The sequence below is a fragment of the Microcaecilia unicolor genome, chromosome 1, assembly GCF_901765095.1.
Source record: "Microcaecilia unicolor chromosome 1, aMicUni1.1, whole genome shotgun sequence".
In the NCBI taxonomy this organism is placed as follows: Eukaryota; Metazoa; Chordata; class Amphibia; order Gymnophiona; family Siphonopidae; genus Microcaecilia; species Microcaecilia unicolor.
In genome coordinates, this window is record NC_044031.1 from 658,656,299 (window position 1) to 658,679,156 (window position 22,858).

The window sequence follows — 22,858 nt, forward strand, 5'->3', positions numbered from 1 at the left end:
CGCCCCTTGCTTTTGCTGGGGAGCAGTAGTGGCTTTGGGCTCACGCTGTTGACGGGAACAAGCACGCTGGGGCTGAGCTTGAGTAGGCTGGTGAGACGCCGAAGTGTACCTACCCCTGGAATAGGAGACACTCCATGATCCACCAAAATACCTCCTAGTTGAGGAAGTGGTACTAGAAGGCGCTCGGCAGGAGAGAGAAGCCATAGCATCTGTGTGCTTCTTGATCTGGTCATCCAGATCTTCTTCATTCTCTTCAAAAAGATTATTCCCCTGGCAAGATCAGAAACATGCAGCCATGAGAGTCTGTGCGTTGCTATACCTTGAGCAGAGATCCTGGATGCTCATCAAAAAAGTGTCATATGCGCCCCTGGCCAGAAATTTATGACACACCTTCTGCTGCCTGACCAGCTGGCGAAAGGTTTGGCCTGCTCCGGAGGGAGGGCATCGACTAAACTTGCCAGCTGATGGCACTGAGTTCCTCAGGTGGATGCTCATGAAGAGCTGGTATGATTGGATACAAGCAGCGAGCATAGCGGCCTGCTACGTCTTCCTCCCCCAAAGAGTCCAAGGTCCTAGCTTCTCTGCCTGGGGGCGCCGAAGCATAGTGTCTAGAACTCTTGGCTCTGAGGGCGGAGTCCACCACCATGGAGTTATGGGGTAACAGACCTCATCAACCCAGGTTCACCCGTGGATCCGATACTGAGAATCTGTCTTCTTAGGGATCAGGAGGCCAGACAAGAGAGGATGACCAGTTTCACATAAGGACTTCCTTGAGTACCTTATACAAAGGAGCTGTCACTGCCTCTTTAGGTGGAGAGGTGTAGTCCAGGGTCTCCAGCATCTCAGCCCTGGGCTCATCCTCTACATCTGAGCCATTTCCCTGCACAAAATATGAGAGAGAGAGAGAGAGAGAGAGAGAGAGAGAGGCTCTCAGGAGGAGTCAGTCTCCTTTCAGGTGGAGAGGGAATCCAAAAGGACTCATCAGAGGAAAAGTACCTGGGATCTTCCTCTGACTCCCATGAGCATTCCTCATCAGAGAACACTTCCCTCAGTGACTTCCAAGACCGAACCCGCCTCAACGCCGAAGACCCGTGGTCTCGATGGCGATGTTGAGGGGCCGACTCCCACACATAGTGCGGTGAAGTTCCTGCCAGCGACATTGATGGGGAGCTGACCTGGGTGGCAGTCGATAGCCGCAAGCGGCACCGAGCTCAGGGACCTCACCACGGATGGAAGGGCCAGACACAGCTGCAGCAGACGGCAACGTAGCGCAAGCACCCTCCACGCCAATGCAGACTGACACAGCAATCGTTCCAGAAGCTCTGGAAGCAAGGCCCAAATGCGCTCGAGAGCCACCATCGGAAGAGGCTGCGGGGCCAGTGGAGAAGTCTGCGGCAGAGCTGTCAGGCTCGGGAGCGGGAACCGGGCTACTGAGAGACTGACGCGCCAGCACCTCTTGTATGGAGGGGAAGCAGTCCCCTCCTGGCATTGACGCTTCTCGGGTACCGATTCCCTCGGCGCCCCGGAGTTCTTGGCATCATGCGTCGAGGGAGAACGGTGTCGGTGCTTCTTAGCCTTCACTTGATGCACCTCACCGAGGCTCCTTGGTGCCGAAGAGGACGACATCGAATTCCCACGTCACATCGGGTCCGATGATGGGTGGTCCTGGGGGCCTGCATAGTAGTAGACCTCGAAGCAGGTGGCAACCCAATCGATGCCTCGTTACTTCCAGTGAGTCATGGCCTCTCAGAAGCCATGCCTACCTCCAGTCCCGATGTGTCTCTCGATGTCGACGATCTCGGTACCGATGTCGATGGACGGACTGAGCCCTCAAAAGTTTTCCTCTCTGGGCTTCTTGAGTCAGTTGAGTCCTTTTCTTCATACAAAGAAAAGGGCACAATCAGCTGGGCTATGATTGGGCCCAAGGCACTGAATACACCACGAATGGGTATCAGTACCTAAGATGGTCTGGTTGCACTGAGAACACCGTATGAAGCCACTGGGAGTCTTCGATGACACGGAGAGAAGACTGCCTTAGCCAAATCAAAGAACTCGATGGTGCTGAAGTGCATCAAAAAAGGGAAAGTTCCTGGCCGAGCAGGCCTAAGGATGGCTGTAAGTAAAAAAAGAAAACTTGTACGCGGGCTGAGAAACTGACTATAAGGGAGAATTTTAAAAAACAAAACGAGAAATGAACTAAAAAATGGCAAAAAAGCCGCGAAAAACGGCACCGAGGTTCTCCTGGGCGACAAAGCGCAGCCAGGTAAATTAGCTGCCACTCCTCATGTGGAAAAAAAATTACTGAGGAGCACAGCAAGGCACTCAGTGCATGCGCAGATGGACGGGCTGCATACTAGAAGTCTCCGGCAAACCGTTTTGCTATTCGGAATGCCGATTCCCAGGTTGGCGCAGATCGCCAAACCAACTGTGAGATTAATACAGCCTGCTTGTCTTCATAGAAAAGTAATATCCATTTTACATCAATACTTTTAAGGTATTCTAAAATTCCATCAATTTTGTTCATTGAAAGTTCTCAAATAGTTTTATGTCACATCATACTGAATATAAACAGACTAGTTCTGAACAGATAACATATCATTTTTGACAATTCAATATGGGCTATTAGATAAGAACATAAGAAAAACCATGTTGAATCGGACCAAGATCCATCAAGCTCAGCATCCTGACTCTGACAATGGCCAGTCGAGGTTGCACATGCCCGGAAATCCTAAAACGTAGATTTATTTCTCGTTACTCATGTCCAGGGTTAACAACTTTATGGACTTTTCCTCCTAGAATGTATTCAGAACTGTCTTAAATCCTGCTATGTTAGTCATTGCACAGGCAACATCCTCCAGCAACAGATTCAACAGCTTAATTAGGAACTGCGTGAAAATAAAACTTCATGCTATTTATTTTCAATACGCTGGTCAGTTTCATGGAGTGTTTCTCTTGGTTTTTTTTTTTTTTTGTTACATTTGTACCCCGCGCTTTCCCACTCATGGCAGGCTCAATGCGGCTTACATAGGGCAATGGAGGGTTAAGTGACTTGCCCAGAGTCACAAGGAGCTGCCTGTGCCTGAAGTGGGAATCAAACTCAGTTCCTCAGTTCCCCAGGACCAAAGTCCACCACCCTAACCACTAGGCCACTCCAGTTAAACAACTGTTCTACCCACTAAATTTCTATTATGTCACCTTTTCAGTAGTCTTTTCTCCAAGCTGTAGAGCCCTAACCATTTCAGCCTATCATAATGGAAGTGTTCTAACCCCATTATTTTTGCTGCCCTTCTCTGAACCTTTTCTTGTGCCATTATTTCCTTTTTTGAGATAGTTATGTATTGTAACATTAAACATCCACTCCCATCAGTTTAAGAAGGTGCAGGAGATCTGCTTGAACAGCTCTGTGTAATTTATTATAAAATTCTCAGCAATATGCACTTATGAAATTGTTCAGTTCACTATGTTCTCTGCACTAAATGAGAACATCCTTCAACCAAAGGATGTAGGGGTATGCACCTAGTCACTAATGCAGCACAATCTATTCCCCGCACTGTAAACCCTTTAGATATTTAACTGTGCTCCACAGAGACAGTTGAAAAGAAAATATAAACACAATAATAAACACAATACATAGCCCTGATATTTTAATGGAAATACTGCACTACAGTTAGATTTACAACATTTTTTATAGAAATCACATGGAAAGGTGGTGGAGAATCACAGTACAGAATACAAAAACAATTTCAAATTAAAAAAAAGAGCAGTCTTCCATTGTTTTGGCGGGAACTAGAGCTGTACAGGTGTCTCTGCAATGTGAAGGGGTGTACAATGTGTTTGGGAGTAAAGAACTTGTCTCTAATATTAGTTTTCAGACACATGGTACCTTTTTTATGTCCCACAGCCCAACTGACAGAGGAGCAACAAACAGGAGTTCCTCCTATTACAGTCAATCATCAGTAGTGGGACAATTAGAATGTTACCAATTCAGTACTTCAATGGAGACCTTCCTGCCTTCCTCAGATTTCAAGAGGAGAGGGAGTATGAGAACAGGCATACAAATCTTTGCAAGTCAAGAGTGCTGTACTAGAATTCTCTCTCTTGGTATGTTAAATAAAAGAGGGGAAAAAAAATAACTAAATCAATGGTGTTCTGCCCTCCCCCCTCCCAGCAGGCTATTAACTATGCTGAGACTTTCAAAACAGACACAAATCCATTAATAGTTTCACTTACTGCTTCTCTTGTGCCACTAATGCAGTCACAAAAATACCCCTTCAGTATGGGAGAGAGGCAAAGCTATTCTTTGGTGGTGGGGCATAATTTTCCATACTGTTGTTCTCTGCTCTCAGCAGTTCTATTTGTCAGATTTAAGCTATCTATAGTACTCTTTGCAACAAAGAAGGGAAGAATTTGTACCAAAATTAGGTCACTGCTGTCCAATTTTTCCAAGCTAGATTATAATATGAAATAATGCGTGCATGCAAACACACTCCATTTCACATTCTAATCTATTTCTGAGTAGAGAGGTGTGGTAGCCGTGTTAGTCCACTTTTAAAGGTAATCAATAGAAATAAAACAAAATAAAACATGGAAAAGAAAATAAGATGATACCTTTTTTATTGGACATAATACATTTCTTGATTAGCTTTCGAAGGTTGCCTTTCTTCGTCAGATCGGAAATAAGCAAATGTTGGTAGATGACAGTATATGTAAGTGAAACATCAAAGCATTTCAGTGACAGTCTAACAGGATGGGGGTGGATAGGTGAGAGACAGGAAGTCAGGTGGATGAGGGACAGGGAGATACACATGAAGACAGGGGTTTTCTAGCCCATTATAAACCATAAAATTGTACTGCTTTGTCACTCTCCTGTCTCCATGCATATTTCCCTGTCCCTCATCCAACTGACTCTTCCTCTCACCTATCCACCCCCATCCTGTTAGACTGTCACTGAAATGCTTTGATGTTTCACTTATATATACTGTCATCTACCAACATTTGCTTATTTCCGATCTGACGAAGAAGTGCAACCTTCAAAAGCTAATCAAGAAATGTATTGTTATGTCCAATAAAAAAGGCAACATCTTATTTTCTTTTCTATGTTTTATTTTATTTCTATTAATCTATTTCTGTGACCAGAAATATGTGAGGGTAAAGGAGTGGAAACATTTGCCAAATTTCTTCAGACTTATTTTTAAAAAAGCTGCTTGAACTGCCTTGCATAAGATTTTTTTCCAATACTGGTTAGGTACTTTGTTATTCTTACCCCCACAAATGCTATTTAAAAAAAACACACAAACACATTAAATACAATTCATCTTGTAGCACAACTCACTTCCTAAAAATGAACCTTCTTGGATCTGGAAAAATAAAATACTTCGGAAAAATTCTGTTGAATTTGTTACCCTTCCCACCAACACACAGAATGTTGTAATGTGATCTTTGAAATTGGATAGAAGGGCATACAATCACTAAGCCAATCATCTTTAAAAATTATTTGTGAAGAGCAGTTTTCCTATGTTCTGAAATAAAATAAAAACAAAATGACCTCCTCATCAATGTCCGAAATATAGTCAAATAACTTAATTACCTGCAGCTTAATGAATTCCAAGGTAAGCCCATCCCAGCTCATTTAGGAGATTTGCATCACATGAGTGATTTAGCTTGGAGGCAGGTGTTCATGCATGGATTCTCTTCCCATGAAAAAAAAAAAAAAAATAACCCCCCCCCCCCCCCCAAGTGGCTAGTAATGGACTATAAGAGTTCTCATATCCCCTTCATTAGGCTTCTTGTAACAGACTACCAGGTAACAATGACTACATTTCTCTCTCCCCCCCCCCCCCCCCCCCCCCCCCCCCCGACTGCGAGTTCCCCGCTGTTATCTGTGTGCTATGCTGCACATATCCAGTCTCTTGAGGTCTCCTCTGGGCCCTGTACCAAAGTACATATGTTTCTCCTATTTAAAAAAAAAAAAAGAAAGAAGGAAAAGCCAAACCCGTTTTATTTACAACTAAAATAAAGAAGGAAAAAGGGGGCATGAAAAACAAAACCCAAACACACAAAAATAGTTCCACACACAAAAAGCCCTACCATGATAACTCCCTTTGGTAAAAAGTGTAATAAATGTTCCTTATCTCTCTGTCCATAGGTTCTACATTAGAAACTCACCTGGTACTATCAGATGCAAGAAGCTAGTAGTACAGCTGGCATGTTGAGCTATTTTCCTTTCATTAAAAATAAGAAACAGAAAAAAATTGACATTATATACATTTATTTACAAACAGGAGGTGCAACAGGGAAATGAGTTAAAAAATATTGGCTGGAATCCATGCGTGCCTGTGTGTGGCTGGTAGGGGAAGGGGGTGCCTCAGGACTGCAGTAGTAAACCAAGTGGACATAAAAAGAGGCATGATGGTTTCAAACTTATAGATGTGGAAGAAGCCCAAAGAAGGACAAGAACACAAATCAAATGTGGCAGAACTAGAGCCACCTGAGGGCTATATGTTTGTATCTTGATGGCATGGAGCTTTGACAAATGTGCACTGTCCCTCCAACTTCCTTTTAGAGAGCTCCTGGCTACACAGAGCTTGCCTTTGTTTTAAATAACATTTCTTAGTATTTAGAGTATAGTTTAAAAAAGATCCCCTGTTCACTTTGAACATGTGCTTAGGGTCCAAAGTTATTCCACAATATGCAAGTCATCTGGGGATTACTGCCAATGCTGCTGGTCTGAGCTATGCTGTACAAGCTCCTCATAGCTTCTCTGTAGCACCAGAAAAGAGAATCGTACTCCAGTATATGCCAAGGAATTTTTAGCTCTCTGCCCAGCTCCAGCTATTAGTCATGTATCGCCAATGAATTGGAATCCAACAAGGAAAGAAACTGGACCTGCCTGAGCATTAGCCATGTGTGACCATATAGAGTAAAAGGGAACATCCACCCAATTCCCTTATTGCACACGCACACACAGACACGCTAGTCCAGATGGCTAGGGTGTCTTGAATATTGTGCCGTATTTGACGCGATACTTGTTGATGTTCACAAAGTGCAGGATCTCTGACTCACAAGCTGTGCTGCAAGGCACTAAGCCTTCTAGCCCTTCTCCCATTAGCCACTTGTTGGTCTCAGCAGCCATATCATGGGTCACATGCTCCTTGGTCCATTTGTCTACCCAGGCCTGGAACCTCTGGTGTAGCCGCTTACTCACTCTTTCATGAGACTAAAGAAAGAGAGAAATTAACATTAAAAAGGAATTTTTGGTCACAACATAGGATATTTAACACAAAAACATGGCTCACACAGACCCTTCTGATTCAAGTTCTCTAAAAGACCATCTGTGATTATAGAGCAATTTCTACTCAAGATTCACAGAGCTCAACTGCTACAGCAGAGAAGACAGTAGGCACAAAACTAAGTTACAGCTCTTATCCTTATTCTACCCCCAACTATGGGCAAGTGGCTTGGGCTCGTTGAGCCTCAGACAGGGCTGTACATATGCTTCTGAATCACTGTAATCATAAAAACAAACCAAAGCCAAAGTTTCCTTTAAAGAGGAGCATTAAGGACTCAGATGTATATCTGTGCTGTCAGGGCCACTGTCACTGCAGTGAACACTGACAGACACCACATATGTGGTGCTGAGATTGTACCTACACCCCCTACCCCCACATAAACACGTAGCTTACAGAGACCTAAATCAGGATCCTCTCTAGATAACTAAGTAAATCCAACTTATTCTAATTTCACATGGACAGCTGTACATACAGGCTAGAGAATGACACTCAGACCCGCGGGGATGGGGACAGAGCAGGGACCGATCCCACAGACGGGGCGGGGATGGGGACAGATGTCCAAACTTTGTCCCCATGTCATTTTCTACTTTGAAGCCTATTAATGAACTGGACTGTTATTTATGTTCGAGTGATGCAGACGACATTTTGATTTTTTAGAAAAACAAGCAAACATGCTGGCCACAGCTAGCAAATTTTGCATGGGGATCCTGTACATCCTGCTACCAGCACATCTTCTAAGAAGACATCTTCTACTGCAGGAAGAAGTACGGAAGACAGGAGAACTAGATTGAATCCTAAGATTGTTGATGACTTCTTATTCATCCACAGATTAAAAAATCTTAACAGTGCTTCATAGGGCATATGTCTCCCCTCTAGGGCATACAGAAAGGGTTGTATTTTGTACCCCTGCACATTTTAACAGGGTGGATTATGATTCCTTGGGGTAGTAGAAATTAGCTGTTGTTGGGGTTGGAAGGGTAGAGGGTGGAGGTGAGGAAGATTATTATAGCTGCTTGCTCTTATTGATTTCTATTTGTAATTTATACACAACAGTTGCACACAGCATATTGGTCCTTTTTATAAAAAGATTTAAATATAAAATCATAATTGTTCGAGGCTTCTGCAGATGAGGACAGAGCCCATGGGGGGGGGGGGGGGGGGGGGGGGGGGGGCAGGGACAGAACCTACAGGGACAAGCTTTGTCCCTATGTCATTCTCTAATTTATAGGCCCTTTTTCATTTTGTTGGTACCTTTCAGTTATTAAGTTCAACTCATCAGTCTTCTTTTCATAGAGCCTTCTAAAGCAGTGTTTCTCAAGTCCAGTCCTTGCCAGTCAGGTTTTCAGGATATCCACAATGAATATGCATGAAACGGATTTGCATAGAATTGAGGCAGTGTATGCAAATCAAGTTCATGCATATTCATTGGGGATATCCTGAAAACCTGACTGTCAAAGGGGTACTCCAGGACTGGAATTGGGAAACACTGTTCTAAAGTAACACATTCCCTTCCACTGAAAGCATCTGAAACAGGCAACAGTGGTTCTCAACCCAGTCTTTAGGACACACCTAGTCAGTCAGGTTTTCAGGATACCCACAAGGAACATGCACAAGATAGGCCACATAAAACTACCACCATTATATGCAAATCTCTCTCAAGCATATTCACTGTGGGTGTCCTGAAAACCTATTCACTGTAGGTGTCCTGAAAACCTGACTGGTTGAGGTGTCCCAAGGACTGAATCGAGAATACCTGCTCTTAAAAAAAGCCCAGTTTGTTTTACTGCAAACCTCTTACTTTCTTCATAATTCACTGCTGTCCTACTCTACCTCAGGAAGCCAGTAAGACAAAACTCTACATATCACAAACTGCAACTCACATAACTCACCCAGTTTTCCAGGCTAGAAAAGAATAGCATATGAAAGACTGGGGTAGAAATAAGAGGAACAGCATGAATGAGTTAACCCACTGTGATAAAGGGAGCACTGCATTGTCTGAAAGGAAGTATTAGTTGGTGTGTAACACATTAACACCATTCAAACTGTTTAAAATGAAATATATGTAGGGGCTGCTCTATGATTTGGTCCCTGTTGTATGCTGCAGCACAATATATTCAGGCTCAAGTCTGCTACTGGAGCTGGCAGGGTTCTAGAGTGATTGCCAGTGTGACAGAAATTTCTGGCACAAGGAAATGATACAGAAGCATAGTAGAAGTTGTCTTTTGAGCCCTTCTAGCTAACAAGGATCCTGGTGCTGCTCAGATATGCTGAAAAGGGAACCTGAACCAAGGGTCTACTAGCAGAGAAACTTTAAAATGTGATTAATTGAACCACAGCTGGATTTCCCAATACACCTTTGAATTTTGTGTTTTTAAAGCACTACCTATTCTATTTAAAATAACATATCTTGCTTGAATCTGCCCTCATCCCCCTTTTCTGCTCTTACTCTTGTTCTGGCTGGTGGGGGTGCCTCAGGGCTGCTTAAGTAAACCAAGTGGGTAGAAAAAGAGGCAAGATGGTTTCAAACTTACAGGATGCGTTTTTCTTCTAGTCTAAGATATTTTTCACTTATGTTTGCACATGCCTGACATCTACAGTTCTTACTAGAACTCAAGTGTCGTCAACACAAAGCCAGGCAAACCAAAAGTCCCCATGACCATGATGAGTATAGATATGACAGCTGCCACATCCCCAAGAGGGTGTCAGAAGCTTGATTTCCAAATATATGCTTTGCCTGATTCTGACAGTGTTACTGCATGAAATGCAAGAGCAATTGGACATTTTCACTTGCAGGTCATGGGGGAAATTTTCTCCGTGGATTTTTTTTTTTTTTTTAATTTTTACGAATTATACAGTCCTTACAAAAGCCAAGTTTGTAGCTGCATTACAGCAAGAGGTGTGCTGTGGATGGTCTCCCAGCATACAGGAGTGTCATCACTCATGTCTGGCTTACTAAAAATTATTTACCTGATGTTCCAGGCACCAGATGTGTGTGTAATGATACTTTTGCACAATAAGAGATAGGCCCACAATATATACTGTCCTGAATCCACATGGTGTGGATAGGCTGGACTTCCATCCATTCCTACCTGCTGGGCACGCAGCAAAGCAGTCCTCCTGTACATGTAATCCTCAGATTTGATCACATACACCATTTTGTACGAATTCAGCTTGAATTTACATTCTAACTTGTCCAAGCTCTCCAAGTTTTCCATGGACTTCTTACTGTTCCCCTCCTTCCCTTCTTTCTCTTGCTGCTCCCGACCTCGTTGACACTTGCGGATCCGCCTCAAGTTCCTGCAAATCAGAAGAGTTCCTGCTGGAATTAGAGAACTGCCACACACAAACTGCACTGGCTGAAGAGCTGGACTTGGCCACCCAGTCTAGAAAGCAGCAGTAAAAAAAAAAAAAAACTCCAGTCCCTGCAGCCACACCATAGAAAAGCAATCTCCATGGGATGGTTTCCAACCTCTCACAGGAGTATTAAATTAGTCCAAACATTAGTTTGTGAACTCTACCAAATCCTCTGATTTATTCCAACATTTCCTTTTGTATCTTTTTATACCTTTTCTGGTATAAAAGTGTTATAGCCACACCCCATTCTTAAACATCCCCTCCTTCCCAGCTCCACTCTTCAGTTGTTTACATCTTGCACGTATTAGAGTGGTGTGGTGCCTGCATGAGGCACCAACAAACACAGTTCCTAATTTATTAGCTTTCTAATGGAAGAACTGGCTAAACAGAAAAAGTGTTCAAAATATTAAACACAAATATCTGCTTGGGAGTGAATTTAAATGGAATTTTAGTAAATTTAACCAGCAGGGTGACAAAGCAGTTGGGAAATCTAATAGTTTTCTTGGGTACGTAAAGTGAGGTTCACTAGTAGAAAGAGGGAAGTAATATCACCTCTATACAAAGTCTCTGGTAAACCCCACCTTGAGAAGTGTGTTTAGTTCTGGAGACCACATCTAAAAAAGAACAATGACAAGAAAGAGATAATTTAAAGGGCAATTTATCAAAATTGTGTACAGCCTACACTAAGCCATAAACAAGGCAAAGTTAAAGATGTATTTTCTAGAAGAGAAAAGGAAATTCGAAAAATGGTACAAACATTCAAACATCTAGCAAGCTTCAATCGCAAGGAAAAAATGAGTCATTATATGAAGGAAAAGGAAGAGATGTTCGAAACAAAAACCGTGAAAAAATATCTCCCCTCTGAGGTGGTGAACACCTGGAAAAGATTTCCAGCACAGTTACAGGAGCCAAAACAACAACAGAATTCAAGAGTGCACGGGACAGGTACAAATAGACCTTAAGTGGAGATGGCAGGGGAGTACCAAAGATTAAGACCTGTAATGGTACTGCAGGCAAGATTAGTATTACAGTCTTATAACAGGTCTTAACCAGTCCTTGATGCACATGACCTTCAAATCTCAATTTGTTTTGCCATCGAGGCCATGGCCCCCAACACCAGTGCTATATAGATTCCAACAGAACAAGGGAATAGAAAACAAAGCGGTGTCATCACTGAGCATGGATTCTTCACTACTCCAATGCACAATGACCTCCTGCTACTGGAATCCTATTTTTAGGCAAGTCTACCCTTTTAGGGAGTGCCATGCAATTTGATGACAAACATTTAGTTTTGTCACAGAATGACTACTGTCAGGACTGTCATGCTCATTTCCTCCTTTTATATTTATCTAAGCTCTCCACTACTAGACACTCTCCTACAACCAGATAGACCCAGACCTCAGTTCACAAACAGATCCACATTTTCCTGTCATAACACAGGATACAGCTGCAGGACTTGAAGGGCAGTGAATTGAAGCTCTATGGAATAAGATGCGTCCATCATTTTGACCATTTCCACCTGTATCACCCAGATGCTGGCAAGTTGTACCGAGCAGGTGCTAACTCCAAGTATATGACAGCTAAAAGTACTTGCATTGTGCCTTGACAGGACAGCAACTTCACATTTTAGGTGCTCATTACAAAATAAAGAAAAAACACCTAATGGGGAGATTATGTCCGTCTATGATCTTGTTTCAGACATCCTGCACAATAGATTGAGGTGCCTTTTGAGATTCTGAAGCTGGGGAGTTAGCACAGAATTTGACTGTTTAGAATGTTCTTCTGGGGAGAGGGTAGGAGGACATTTGTTTGTTTGCTTCCAACACATTTACAGCATCTTCAAAAGTGATAGCACAAACTAAGCCACAGTTGTACATACTAAGAGGCTTTACACACCAAACTGCTAAAATGATATAATGTTGGAGAAAGTGAATTAGCCCATGATAAGTGGAAGAACAGTTGTCTGGGATTCAAAATGACTCAAAAACACCACCACTCCTAGGGCAGAAACTTGGAAAGGGATCCTCAAGCCCACCAGCAGGCTGTTTTTTTTTAAGCTTTAGGCATTTTTAGGGCCATTTGAAGCCTATGGACAGCATTTGAAGCCCTATTCTTAGGAAAGATATAAAGGGGTGCCGTTAGCATAACTAGGCTTCTTCTGCTAGCAAAATGCACAGGAATAAGTCCATTTATGATTCTCTTCACAACAGTATCCCTTCTGACTGGCACAGCAATGGCCCCAAAGTAAACCTGGACATTCCAAATCTGTGCAACTTAGAATAAATTTTTTTCAAAATTGCTGGTTATTAACCAAAAGGTTATAAAGAGCAGCCAGTGTAATCACTAGTCAAACTGAGATAAATACGAAACCTCCAACACCTGTGCTGCCTCAAGAATGGATTAGGTATTTAGAAATGAAAACAGACTAGTTCCTTTTATAGTATAAATATTTTTTAATGATTCCTTACAACGGTATTTCTATGTATGATGGGAAACTATAAGAAAGCAGTTCAACAGTGAGAAATGGATGTAATGTTTATAGGGATTAGTATTCCCTCTAAGCGATGCATGTGAACACAGGTCAGAAAGGGAGTGCACACGCCTAGCAACTGCATGCACAAAATTTTTGCTGGCTTTCTTTGTGAAAGTAGGCTATACCACACACAAGAGTCAAGGCTGAAAACCTGCACACAAAATGTTTTTCATGTGCACATGGGCCAGCAAATATTAGAGAGAACATAATAGTAGGATATGCCATATATACTGTTTGGGGTACCAATGCAGTGATGATGTCTGGCTATAGAGAAGTTGAAGCACTAGTGGTAAGGCATCTCATATTTATAGAAAAATGATTTGAGCTCAGAGGGATAGTGAGGGGCAGGAAAAAATTTTAAATACAGATTTTGTTGCAGGGTCTCATAACAACCGTAGGCTCAGTTATAGATATGTCTTGTCACCAGTTTCAACCATGGTTTTGTTTTATGAGTTGTTTTGACACTGCCACCCTTCTAGGATTCTCTCTTTTTCTGAAATTTATCCAGGTCATTCAACAGTTATGCTTAGCATATAAAATGTGTAGCATTTTCTAAATCTCTTTTCTTTCAAAATACGTTTTGAAGACACATGTCAGTATAGTTGCCCTGGAAGCTGATTATGTTGAAATGCAGCCTGGGTGCTTTAGTACACTATAATGTAGTCCCAGACCCCACCAGATCCAAAGAATCTGGTAAATTGCAATTACCTGTAGCAGATGTTCTCAGAGGTCAGCAGGGTATGAATTCTGTATTCCTATGTGTGTTTTCCCTTTTTTTTTTTTCCTTGAGTGCCTAGTGGCATACCTTAGAGTATTCCTTTGAGTGGCTTCCCCTTTCCCTGAGTGCTGAATGGTTCAGCCTACAGTGTATTCCTACAGTTGGTTACTTTTTCCCTTGAATGCTGTATAGTACAGCCTAGACTGTTCCCTTCTGGGGCTTCCTGTATTCTTGATCGCCCTGTGGCATAGCCTTGTGTTTACCATTAGATATTCTGTCTCTCACCCTTTTCCTTGTGTCTCTAACCTGCACTGTGTGCTTCTTGTGCTCAGTCCCTTCCCTTCATTGTTCTTTCTCCCCTCTCAGAGTGTGACTGGGTTCCTGGTTGGCCATGAGACCTGCTTGCTTGAACTCTGCGCGAGTGGGTTCCCAATCAGCCGTGAGGCCTGCCTGAATGCTCTGTCTCCCATTTTCTGGTGGTGCTTGTTAGCTGTTGTGTGTGTGTGGGGGCTTGGTGGCTGGGGTGATGCGTAAGGTCTGTTCGGTCTACCCTAGGCCTTGGCCAAAATCCTATACTAGGCTTCAGCCTGGGCTCAAGGGCCCAGAACAACAGTATTCAAGGTACGGTCGCACCATGGAGTGATACAAAGGCATTATAACGTCCTCATTTTTGTTTTCCATTCCTTTCCTAATAATACCTAACATTCTACTTGCTTTCTTAGCCGCTGCCGTACACTGAACAGAGGGTTTCAACGTACCACTAAAAGAACAAATTGCGTTCAAAGTTTGCACCCTGGTCCATAAAATCGTTCACGGTGAAGCCCAGACCTATATGTCAGACCTCATAGACCTACCAACTAGGAACACAAAAAGATCAGCACGCACATTCTTGAATCTCCACTACCCCAGCTGCAAGGGACTTAAATATAAATCCACATATGCATCCAGTTTCTCCTACATAAGTACGCAACTATGGAACTCACTTACCAAAGGCCATAAAAACTGTGCACGACCTAACAATCTTCCGAAAACTACTGAAAACCAACTTGTTCAAGAAGACATACCATAATGATCCATCCTAAATAGTACACAACTAGACTTTAAATTAACTAGACAAAACTGAACTCTTTACACTAGACTGATAACCTTTGTTGCTACTAATGAAAGTTACACAATACGCACTACCACCTTATTTCTCTTGCCGGAAATGAACTTTCGATAGTTGATTATCTAACTTATTTTATAATTCATTTTATCACTCAGGAACTTCAAGGCAATACCACTTTGTATTTTACTATACAATTTATGCGCCTTAATGCAATACTACTTGTAATTCTGTATCCGGAAATGGCGATCGCCATTACGGCATAATGTAAGCCACATTGAGCCTGCAAACTGGTGGGAAAATGTTGGACACAAATGCAACAAATAAATAAATAAATAAATATAGGTGAGATTATCCAACAGAGCATGCATGGGAACACAGCTATCCAGCAATTTTCCAGAATTTTTGAGAAACGTCTCGCTGCACATGCATGCCTGTCCCCACTTGCCGCTGTCATGCAGGACTCTCAATCTGTTGCAAACTTTTAGACTACAACTTCTTGAGAAAGCCAGTGGGTTGTGGGAATTCCTATCCTGTTGTCCTAAGAGAACACCCGATACAGGTTAAGTGACTGCTTTTTCTCAGAGAATAAGAAGGATAGATGAAACATCATATGGAACTTCTTAGCTATATGCCATTGTGGGGCATAAGGAGCCCTAGTATTCTCATGTGCAGGACAGAACCAAACTTAGCTAGCCAAGATGAACCTAAGAATATGAACATAAGTATTGACATACTGGGACAGACCAAAAGTCCATCAAGCCCAGTATTCTGTTTCCAACAGTGGCCAATCCAGGTCACAAGTACCTGGCAAGGTCCTAGAACAGCAAAACAAATTTTATGCTGCTTATTCTAGAATATGCAGTGGATTTCCCCACTTATGGCCTTTTCTTTTAGGGAAATTATCCACATCTTTAAAAAACCCTAGTATGCTAACTGCTTTAACTCCAGAGTTTAATTACTCGTTGAATGAAGAAATATTTTCTCTGATTCATTTTAAATGTACTACTTAGTAGCTTCTTTGCGTACCCCCTAGTCCTAGTTCTTTTGAAAAGAATAAACAAGCGATTCACATCTACCTGTTCTACTCAGTATTTTATAAACCTCTATCATATCTCCCCTTAGACATCTCTTGTCCAAGCTGAAGAGCCATAGCCACTTTAGCTTTTCCTCATAAGGAAGTCGTCTCATCTCCTTTATCATTGTCGTCGCCCTTCTCTATACCTTTAATCTTTTTTGGGATGCGGTGACCAGAACTGCACACAAAATTCAAGGTGAGGATTTCTGCTTGTGTGGATTCTCTGCTACAGTCTTGGTTTGTGGGACAGAGGTGAACAGAGACACTATTGCTCCTATGTTTATTCTTTGCTATGGACTGGTTTAATCCAACTTGAAACTTGGTGCCTTCATACAGCCATTATGTGAGTAGAACTACCAACCAAACCAAAATATGACATTCTAGGATGGGGTTTGTCATGTGGACTTTACAGACATTGTTCCTTTGTGCCCCACTTGAGAACTTACTCAAGTTGGCTGAACTGATATGATAGAATCACATGCCACTAACTGCAGAGATTGTTTACACAGGCCATGAACAAACAGCCATGGGACTGAAACATAATAATGTCTGGTCAGAAATGGAAGGGACACGTTCTCTCTTTAGACAAACTTTCTGAAAAAGTCACTCTTGTTTTCACCCTTGCTTGCTCAGCATCTATACCTCTTTTAGCTCGCCACCTGTGGCTGGCTGAAGCTGAAAAAACAATGCCTTATGAGGGGGTCACAGCTGCATCTGAAACAAGATTTCCTCTAGCAAAAAGCACCACTGCACTAGATTGTAAGGCATTTATAATTCTTCCACTTGGGGTAGATAAGAAGTGTTTTGTTTTCTTATAAGTGTGAGCCAAACCAATTGGTCATGTTTAACCTTGTTAGAGAGATTAGTTATTCTGTTTTTGTTCTTGCTTAGTGTTTATCTAGGACAAGAACAATAGTAATAGGATTTATACCTGAACAGTTTTAGGAACTTGTAATAGTATTTACTAGCCAAGATAAATAGATTACCACATTTTTCCAGAGACTGGGTGTCAGCATATCAAGGAGCATTATTGGGCCCGAAACTAGGCATAGGTGAGAGAGTACTCCTGGAAATCTTGTGACTCACAGTCAGATTCCCTGATTCACGCCTTCAAAAGAAAGAAAAAAAAAAAAAAAAGAGGCAATAAAACAGAATATAGAGGTGCTGCAATGAGCAAACACAGATATTCTTTTTGGTAGCAAAAAAACTATTATGATGATTTTATTAGAATGCAGCCTGGAACTGAAAAGAATAGGCCTAGTGGGAGCTGGATTCTAAAGCCAAAGAGATTCTGGAGAACTGTCTGGCTAAACCTATTGTTGTGTCAAGAGTCCTGTTCTAGACAAGAAGTGAAAAGTATGAACTCTATATTACAGCCCTGCAAATCTCTTTAACAGAGGCCCATTAAGCAGGTTACCGACACTCCTATAGTTCTGGAATTATGAGCTGTGGCCCTTTAGGGTCAGAACTGCCTGAGTATAACAAAGAAATGTAGTGTGCTAGCCACTTAGAGTGTGTTTGCTAATGGCAGCCCACATCTTGTTAGGTTCAAAAAAACAAAATGATCGGTGGACTTTCTATGGGCATTAGTCCACTCCAAAGAGAAGGCCAAGGATCTCTTGTAGTCCAAAGTATGCAGTTCGCTTTCACCTTTGACATAAGGTTTAGGGAAAAGGTTTGTGGGACTATTGACTTATGATGGAAATCAGACACTACTTTTGTGAGGAACTTTGGATAAGTGCACAGAACCACTCTGTCATTGAAAAACAGTTACTCCAAACTTGAAAAACTTGGAAGGATGTATAGCTTTACATGGGGTTTCTGTCTGTGTGATAGCAGAGCCCCAGATCCCTTTTCCTGTTCCCCACAAAAACTGTTTGAATACATTCTGCATTGCTGAGTCAAGTCTCAAGACCAACTGTTAGGGTTCACTGCAGTGCAACTAGAGCTCGTCATCAAGTAAGAAGGTAAACCTATCTCTACTGCTTTTAGTTGTTCAATTTATGTGGGGACTTGTTGATGTTCTCTGACTGCTGAATTTCTTTCACAATGGATACTAATATTGTGATTCTCTGTTGTGGAAGAAAGGCAGTTGCCAGAGCCATTTCCAGCAAGGGTCCTATGAACTCCCATCGCTGTGTTAGGCATAAATGAGATTGGGAAATTGTATGATGAACTCTAGTAACTGGAACACCCCAATAGTTGCTGTTTGTCTTTCTTAATTAGATTGTAAGCTCTGTCGAGCAGGGACTGTCTCCATGTCCAGTGTACGGCGCTGCATACGTCTAGTAGCATTATTCCACTCCCAATTTGGTTGCGCTGCTACAATCACTAGGCATTTTGTGACGATGTGAGGTGCTGACGCAAGGCCAAAAGGCAGAACAGTATTTAGTGCTATTTCCCTATAACGTATCTCAGGTACTTCCTATATGTGGGTATAAATGTCTTTTGTATCGAGGAGGACATAGCCAATCCCCTCTTCAGAGAAGAGAAATTAGGGAGCCTAAGGAAACCATCCTGAAATTTTGCTTAGTCAGATACTTCAAGGTCCTTGGGTCTAAGATGGAACAAATCTTTGTCTTTTTTGTGATCAGGAAATTCTTGGAATAAAATCCCTGCTTTTTCCCTTGGTGGAACATGTTCAACAGCATAGGCCTGCACGAAGGAAGAGAATTCCTGGAGGCAACTAGCACCCTGCCCCCACCCCCTCCCCAGATTTGGCTGTGGAGCAGTTTGATGTTTCTGGGCCCTCTGCTGTCTAGTATGAGAGCAAAGTCCTTGTATAGATCAGGAAGAAGTGGGTGGAGGATACCTATACCTGCAAGAGTAATAGGACCTCTGTTGGCCAGTGATCTGATGCCTCTTGGAAGAGGCAGCTGGGTTAGAAATGGACCTGGAGAATCTTAATTATTTGCAGGCTCAATGTGGCTTACATAATACCGTGAAGGGTTTCACTATGCTGTTGATGAATGTAGCAGTATTCTGCACCCTATCTCCAAAGAGATTCTCTCTAGGCATGTCAGCAAGCTATTCCTGCACATCAGACCTGAACTCTGAAGCCCTCAGCTAGGTGACTCTACAAGTGCCAATATTTGTAGCAGAAGTGCCTCATGCAATACTGAAAATAACCACAGGTTGCATGGACCATATTTTCTACACTCCTTCCCTTTGGCTCCTAGCCTGCTGAGTTCTTTGGCTTTCTCCCTAAGGAAAGAGCTGGCAAACTTCACTACACTGCACACTACATTCTACAAATGCATTCCATGAAATGCTAATAGGATGCTATGTATGAAGCAAAGTATTCTGAAAGAATTTTTTCCAATAGATAGCAATGTCTAGGCCTCCCTCCCAAAGAGTACCAAGTAGTGAGTCTTGGAACTCTTGAGAGCAGATTCAACTGTCACGGAATGGTGAGGAAGATGTTGCTTTTCAAATCCGGGACCCTTTTGGATTCTATGCATAAAGTTTACCATCTTAATAGGAGAAAAAGAAACTATATCTCATATTCTCATCCGAATCTCCTTCAGGATTCTGAACGAGCACTGTCACAGCCTGCTTGAGTGGGTCGCGGAATTGGAGCATATCTAATGTTTCTGTCCTGGGCTCCTTCTCTGTCTCAACTTAATTAGGCTGTTCTAAGTCATCTCCCTCACAAAGATCAATGAAAGCAAGTTCCTCAAGGGGGAGGAGGGTGGTTTACACCTCTTGAGGTAAAAAGAGATCTGATGTTCAGTTTTGGAGGCCTTTTCTCACTAAGGATGTAAAAAGACTTGAAACAGTTTAGAGGAAAGCAAATAAAATGGTAGGGAGCTTACTTAGCAAGACGTATGTGGAGAGACTGACCTAAACATGTATACCCTGGAGGAAAGAAGAAACCAGGGTGCTATGATACAGACATTCAAATATTTGAAAGGTATTAATCCGCAAACAAACCTTTTCCAAAAATAGGAAGGCAAGAATTGAGGTTGAAAGGGGGCTAACTCAGGAAGTATTTTTTCACTGACAGGGTGGTAGACACCTGGAATGAACTCCCGCAGGAGATGGTAGAGATGAAAATGGTAACGGAATTCAAAAATGCATGGGACAAACACAAAGGAATCCTGTTTAGAAGGATCAGACCAAAAGAAGCTTAGTGGAGATCAGGTAGGAAAGTTGGTGCTGGGCAGACTTCTACAGTCTGTGCCCTGATTGAGGCTGAATAGATTTGGATGGGCTGGAGTGCAGATATTCATGGGCTTTGACAACAACCTCAGAAATTTTAGAACAAGATCAGTAACGGGCAGACTTCTATGTTCTATGTGCTAAAAATGGCAAGGATAAATGAAGATCAAGTATACATATGATTATCACTTCATACCATATGTAATGTGTTTATCTTATTGGGCAGAATGAATGGACCATACAGGTCTTTATCTGCTGTGTTATTATGATGGAAGACCTGGGACCCTCTCTTCTGAGAAGACATCTGGCTCTTCTTCAAACTCCTAGGAATTCTCCAAGTCAGAGTCCTATAATACTCCAAGGGAGATGTTTCTGTCTCTGCCTTCTCAAACTACTGACTGCCAAGTGAGGCCTTGGCCAAAAGCAATGAGAAACTGAGGAACCTCAATGCAGTGGATCACTTCTCACCTCGATGAAGATGTTGAAGTCACAGCATTGTGTCAAGAAAAACAGATCTCCATCCTCTCCTCAAGTTTATACACAAGCTATTCCTCAAAAGCTGCCATTAAAGGCATGAGCATCACAATAGGAGTCTCTGGTCCACAGGGGCTGTTGCACACTCTGTTAGCATGGAAGATAAGTGGTCCTCACGTCAAGGGAACTTGGACACCAATGACCTCATTGCTTCTATGTATCCCTGCCTCCATCAGATAATGACAGGCATCGTGCTCCTCAGGACCAATGAAATCAAGGATGAATCCTTCCTCTTCTTTTTTTTTTTTTTTTGGGGGGGGGGGGGGGGGGGGGGGGAACACGACTAAAAGATGACCACTTCTGATGGCCTTTATTGATCCTCTATATAGCCCCAGCATCCAGCGTAGCACCAGAACCCATTAAAACTAATGTGTCAAGAGACATCTGCATCTGAAAAGTCTTATCTACACCAAAAAACCATTTTCCTTCTACTTTTCTCTACCAGAAAGTCCTCTCTGACATCTGGGAACACTGAATACAATGAAGGGTATCATGGTCAGGTCCCAGGCATTGCAGGCACCAACTATGAGTATTTGTAATAGATATGTAATGTAATATAGTATTTGCATTCCACTAACTCCCAATAGAGTTTCAAAGCAGATAATGAAAAGTGTAAAAATACAACTGAATTAAAAAAAAAAAAAAAGTATTAAGGTAAGTATTTTAAACAGAAATGTCTACGGAAGGAGTAATATGAAGAAGTTATTTTCAATTCCTTTGGCAGAGACTGCTTTATATGAATGGCCTGATAAGACACCGAACTTTCTAGAATCTTCTTATATCCAGAACCTGAAAACAAAGGATAAAAAAAAGCAACTGAAAGTCTTCGGCTCTAAAAGCTCTCAGGTTCAAAGGAAAAATCCAATCAAATGTTCAGGACTAGAGCCTGCAAATAAATATCAAGCACACCAGTTTAAAAGCAATACAAGCATGGAGAGGCAACCAATGTAGTTTATCAAGGAAGGGTTGAATATCAAACCTCTTAAAACGAAATATCAATTTAGCCATGATATTTTGTAAAAACTGAAATTTGGAGAGTGAATTAGATGTGAGCAAACTATATAAATTATTGTAATAATCTAGATAAGATAAGACAGGTGCATGAGCCAATACCGAGAAATTACTTTCTGAACCCCCCCCCCCCCCCCCCCCCCCCCCCCCCCCAGATTTTACAGAGTTGAGGAAGCTTAAAAAATACCATCTGCACCAAAGTTAACCTGAGGCTATAAGAACAATGTTGTATATCCAAAATGACCACTAAAACTTAGATGAGTGTTCTACCTTTAATATCAGATCATTCAATAATATCAGCTCTTCAGGAATGAAGTTCATACTATGATGTAACCACAATAGTTTGTTTTTGTCCTTATTCAGTATGAACCTATGTATCCTACTATAATGCTCAATTCTCAAAATGCAATTCAACTGTCGTCAACTGGAATTAGAAGAAACGTGTCAACAGCAATAAGAATAGGATTTTACAATGAGAGAATGGAAGCCATGACTGAAAAGTCATAAATATTACCGGAGTGGGGAGCTTTGAGGGACCCCACATGGTGGAATCCAATTCTCTGACAGCTCCTCATTCATTTTAACTTTATAATACCTTCCATTTTAATACTGTATCGGCAATACCTAAGAAAGATAGTTTAAATAAAAAGATACTATGATCAACATATCAAATGCTGCCGTAAGGCCAAAATATAATAGAATTGTGGCCTTATCTTTTGAAAAAGCAATTTTCAAATCTGTGACCAGTGACAGAAGTTGTTGTCAACTTTGTAGGATTACTATTAGGCGCATCCATTTGAATAAACTGCATATTCTTTTCTGTTTTACACTTCATTTGGTCTCAACAACTAAGAAATTATTCACATTGGCTGTGGTCTCTATGTGGAATGCTCTCTGCCTTCTGCCATTAGTACAATTATTTACAGTTTCAAAAGTGACAAATCACAGTTTTAAAAAAATGTTATTCATAACATTTGGAGATTCATACTATACATATTCTTCATTTTTTAGTCTTTTCAATTACTTATTTTTGAGTCTTATGTAAACCGTTCTGAGCCTTGTGTTATTGACAAAG

At 41.8% G+C, this 22,858-nt stretch overlaps 1 protein-coding gene across 1 annotated transcript in view; it reads right to left on the reverse strand.

The window, feature by feature from the left end:
- Positions 1-5,051: 5,051 nt before the first annotated feature.
- Positions 5,052-22,858, reverse strand: part of SIN3A (SIN3 transcription regulator family member A) — a 399,111-nt gene continuing 381,304 nt past the window's right edge. The window contains exons 21-22 of the mRNA XM_030186804.1: positions 10,379-10,586; positions 5,052-7,216 (exon numbers count right to left, since the gene is read on the reverse strand). Of these exons, the coding sequence (XP_030042664.1) occupies positions 6,986-7,216; positions 10,379-10,586 (439 nt within the window). The 3' untranslated portion in view covers positions 5,052-6,985. The remainder of the gene's footprint in view (positions 7,217-10,378; positions 10,587-22,858) is intronic.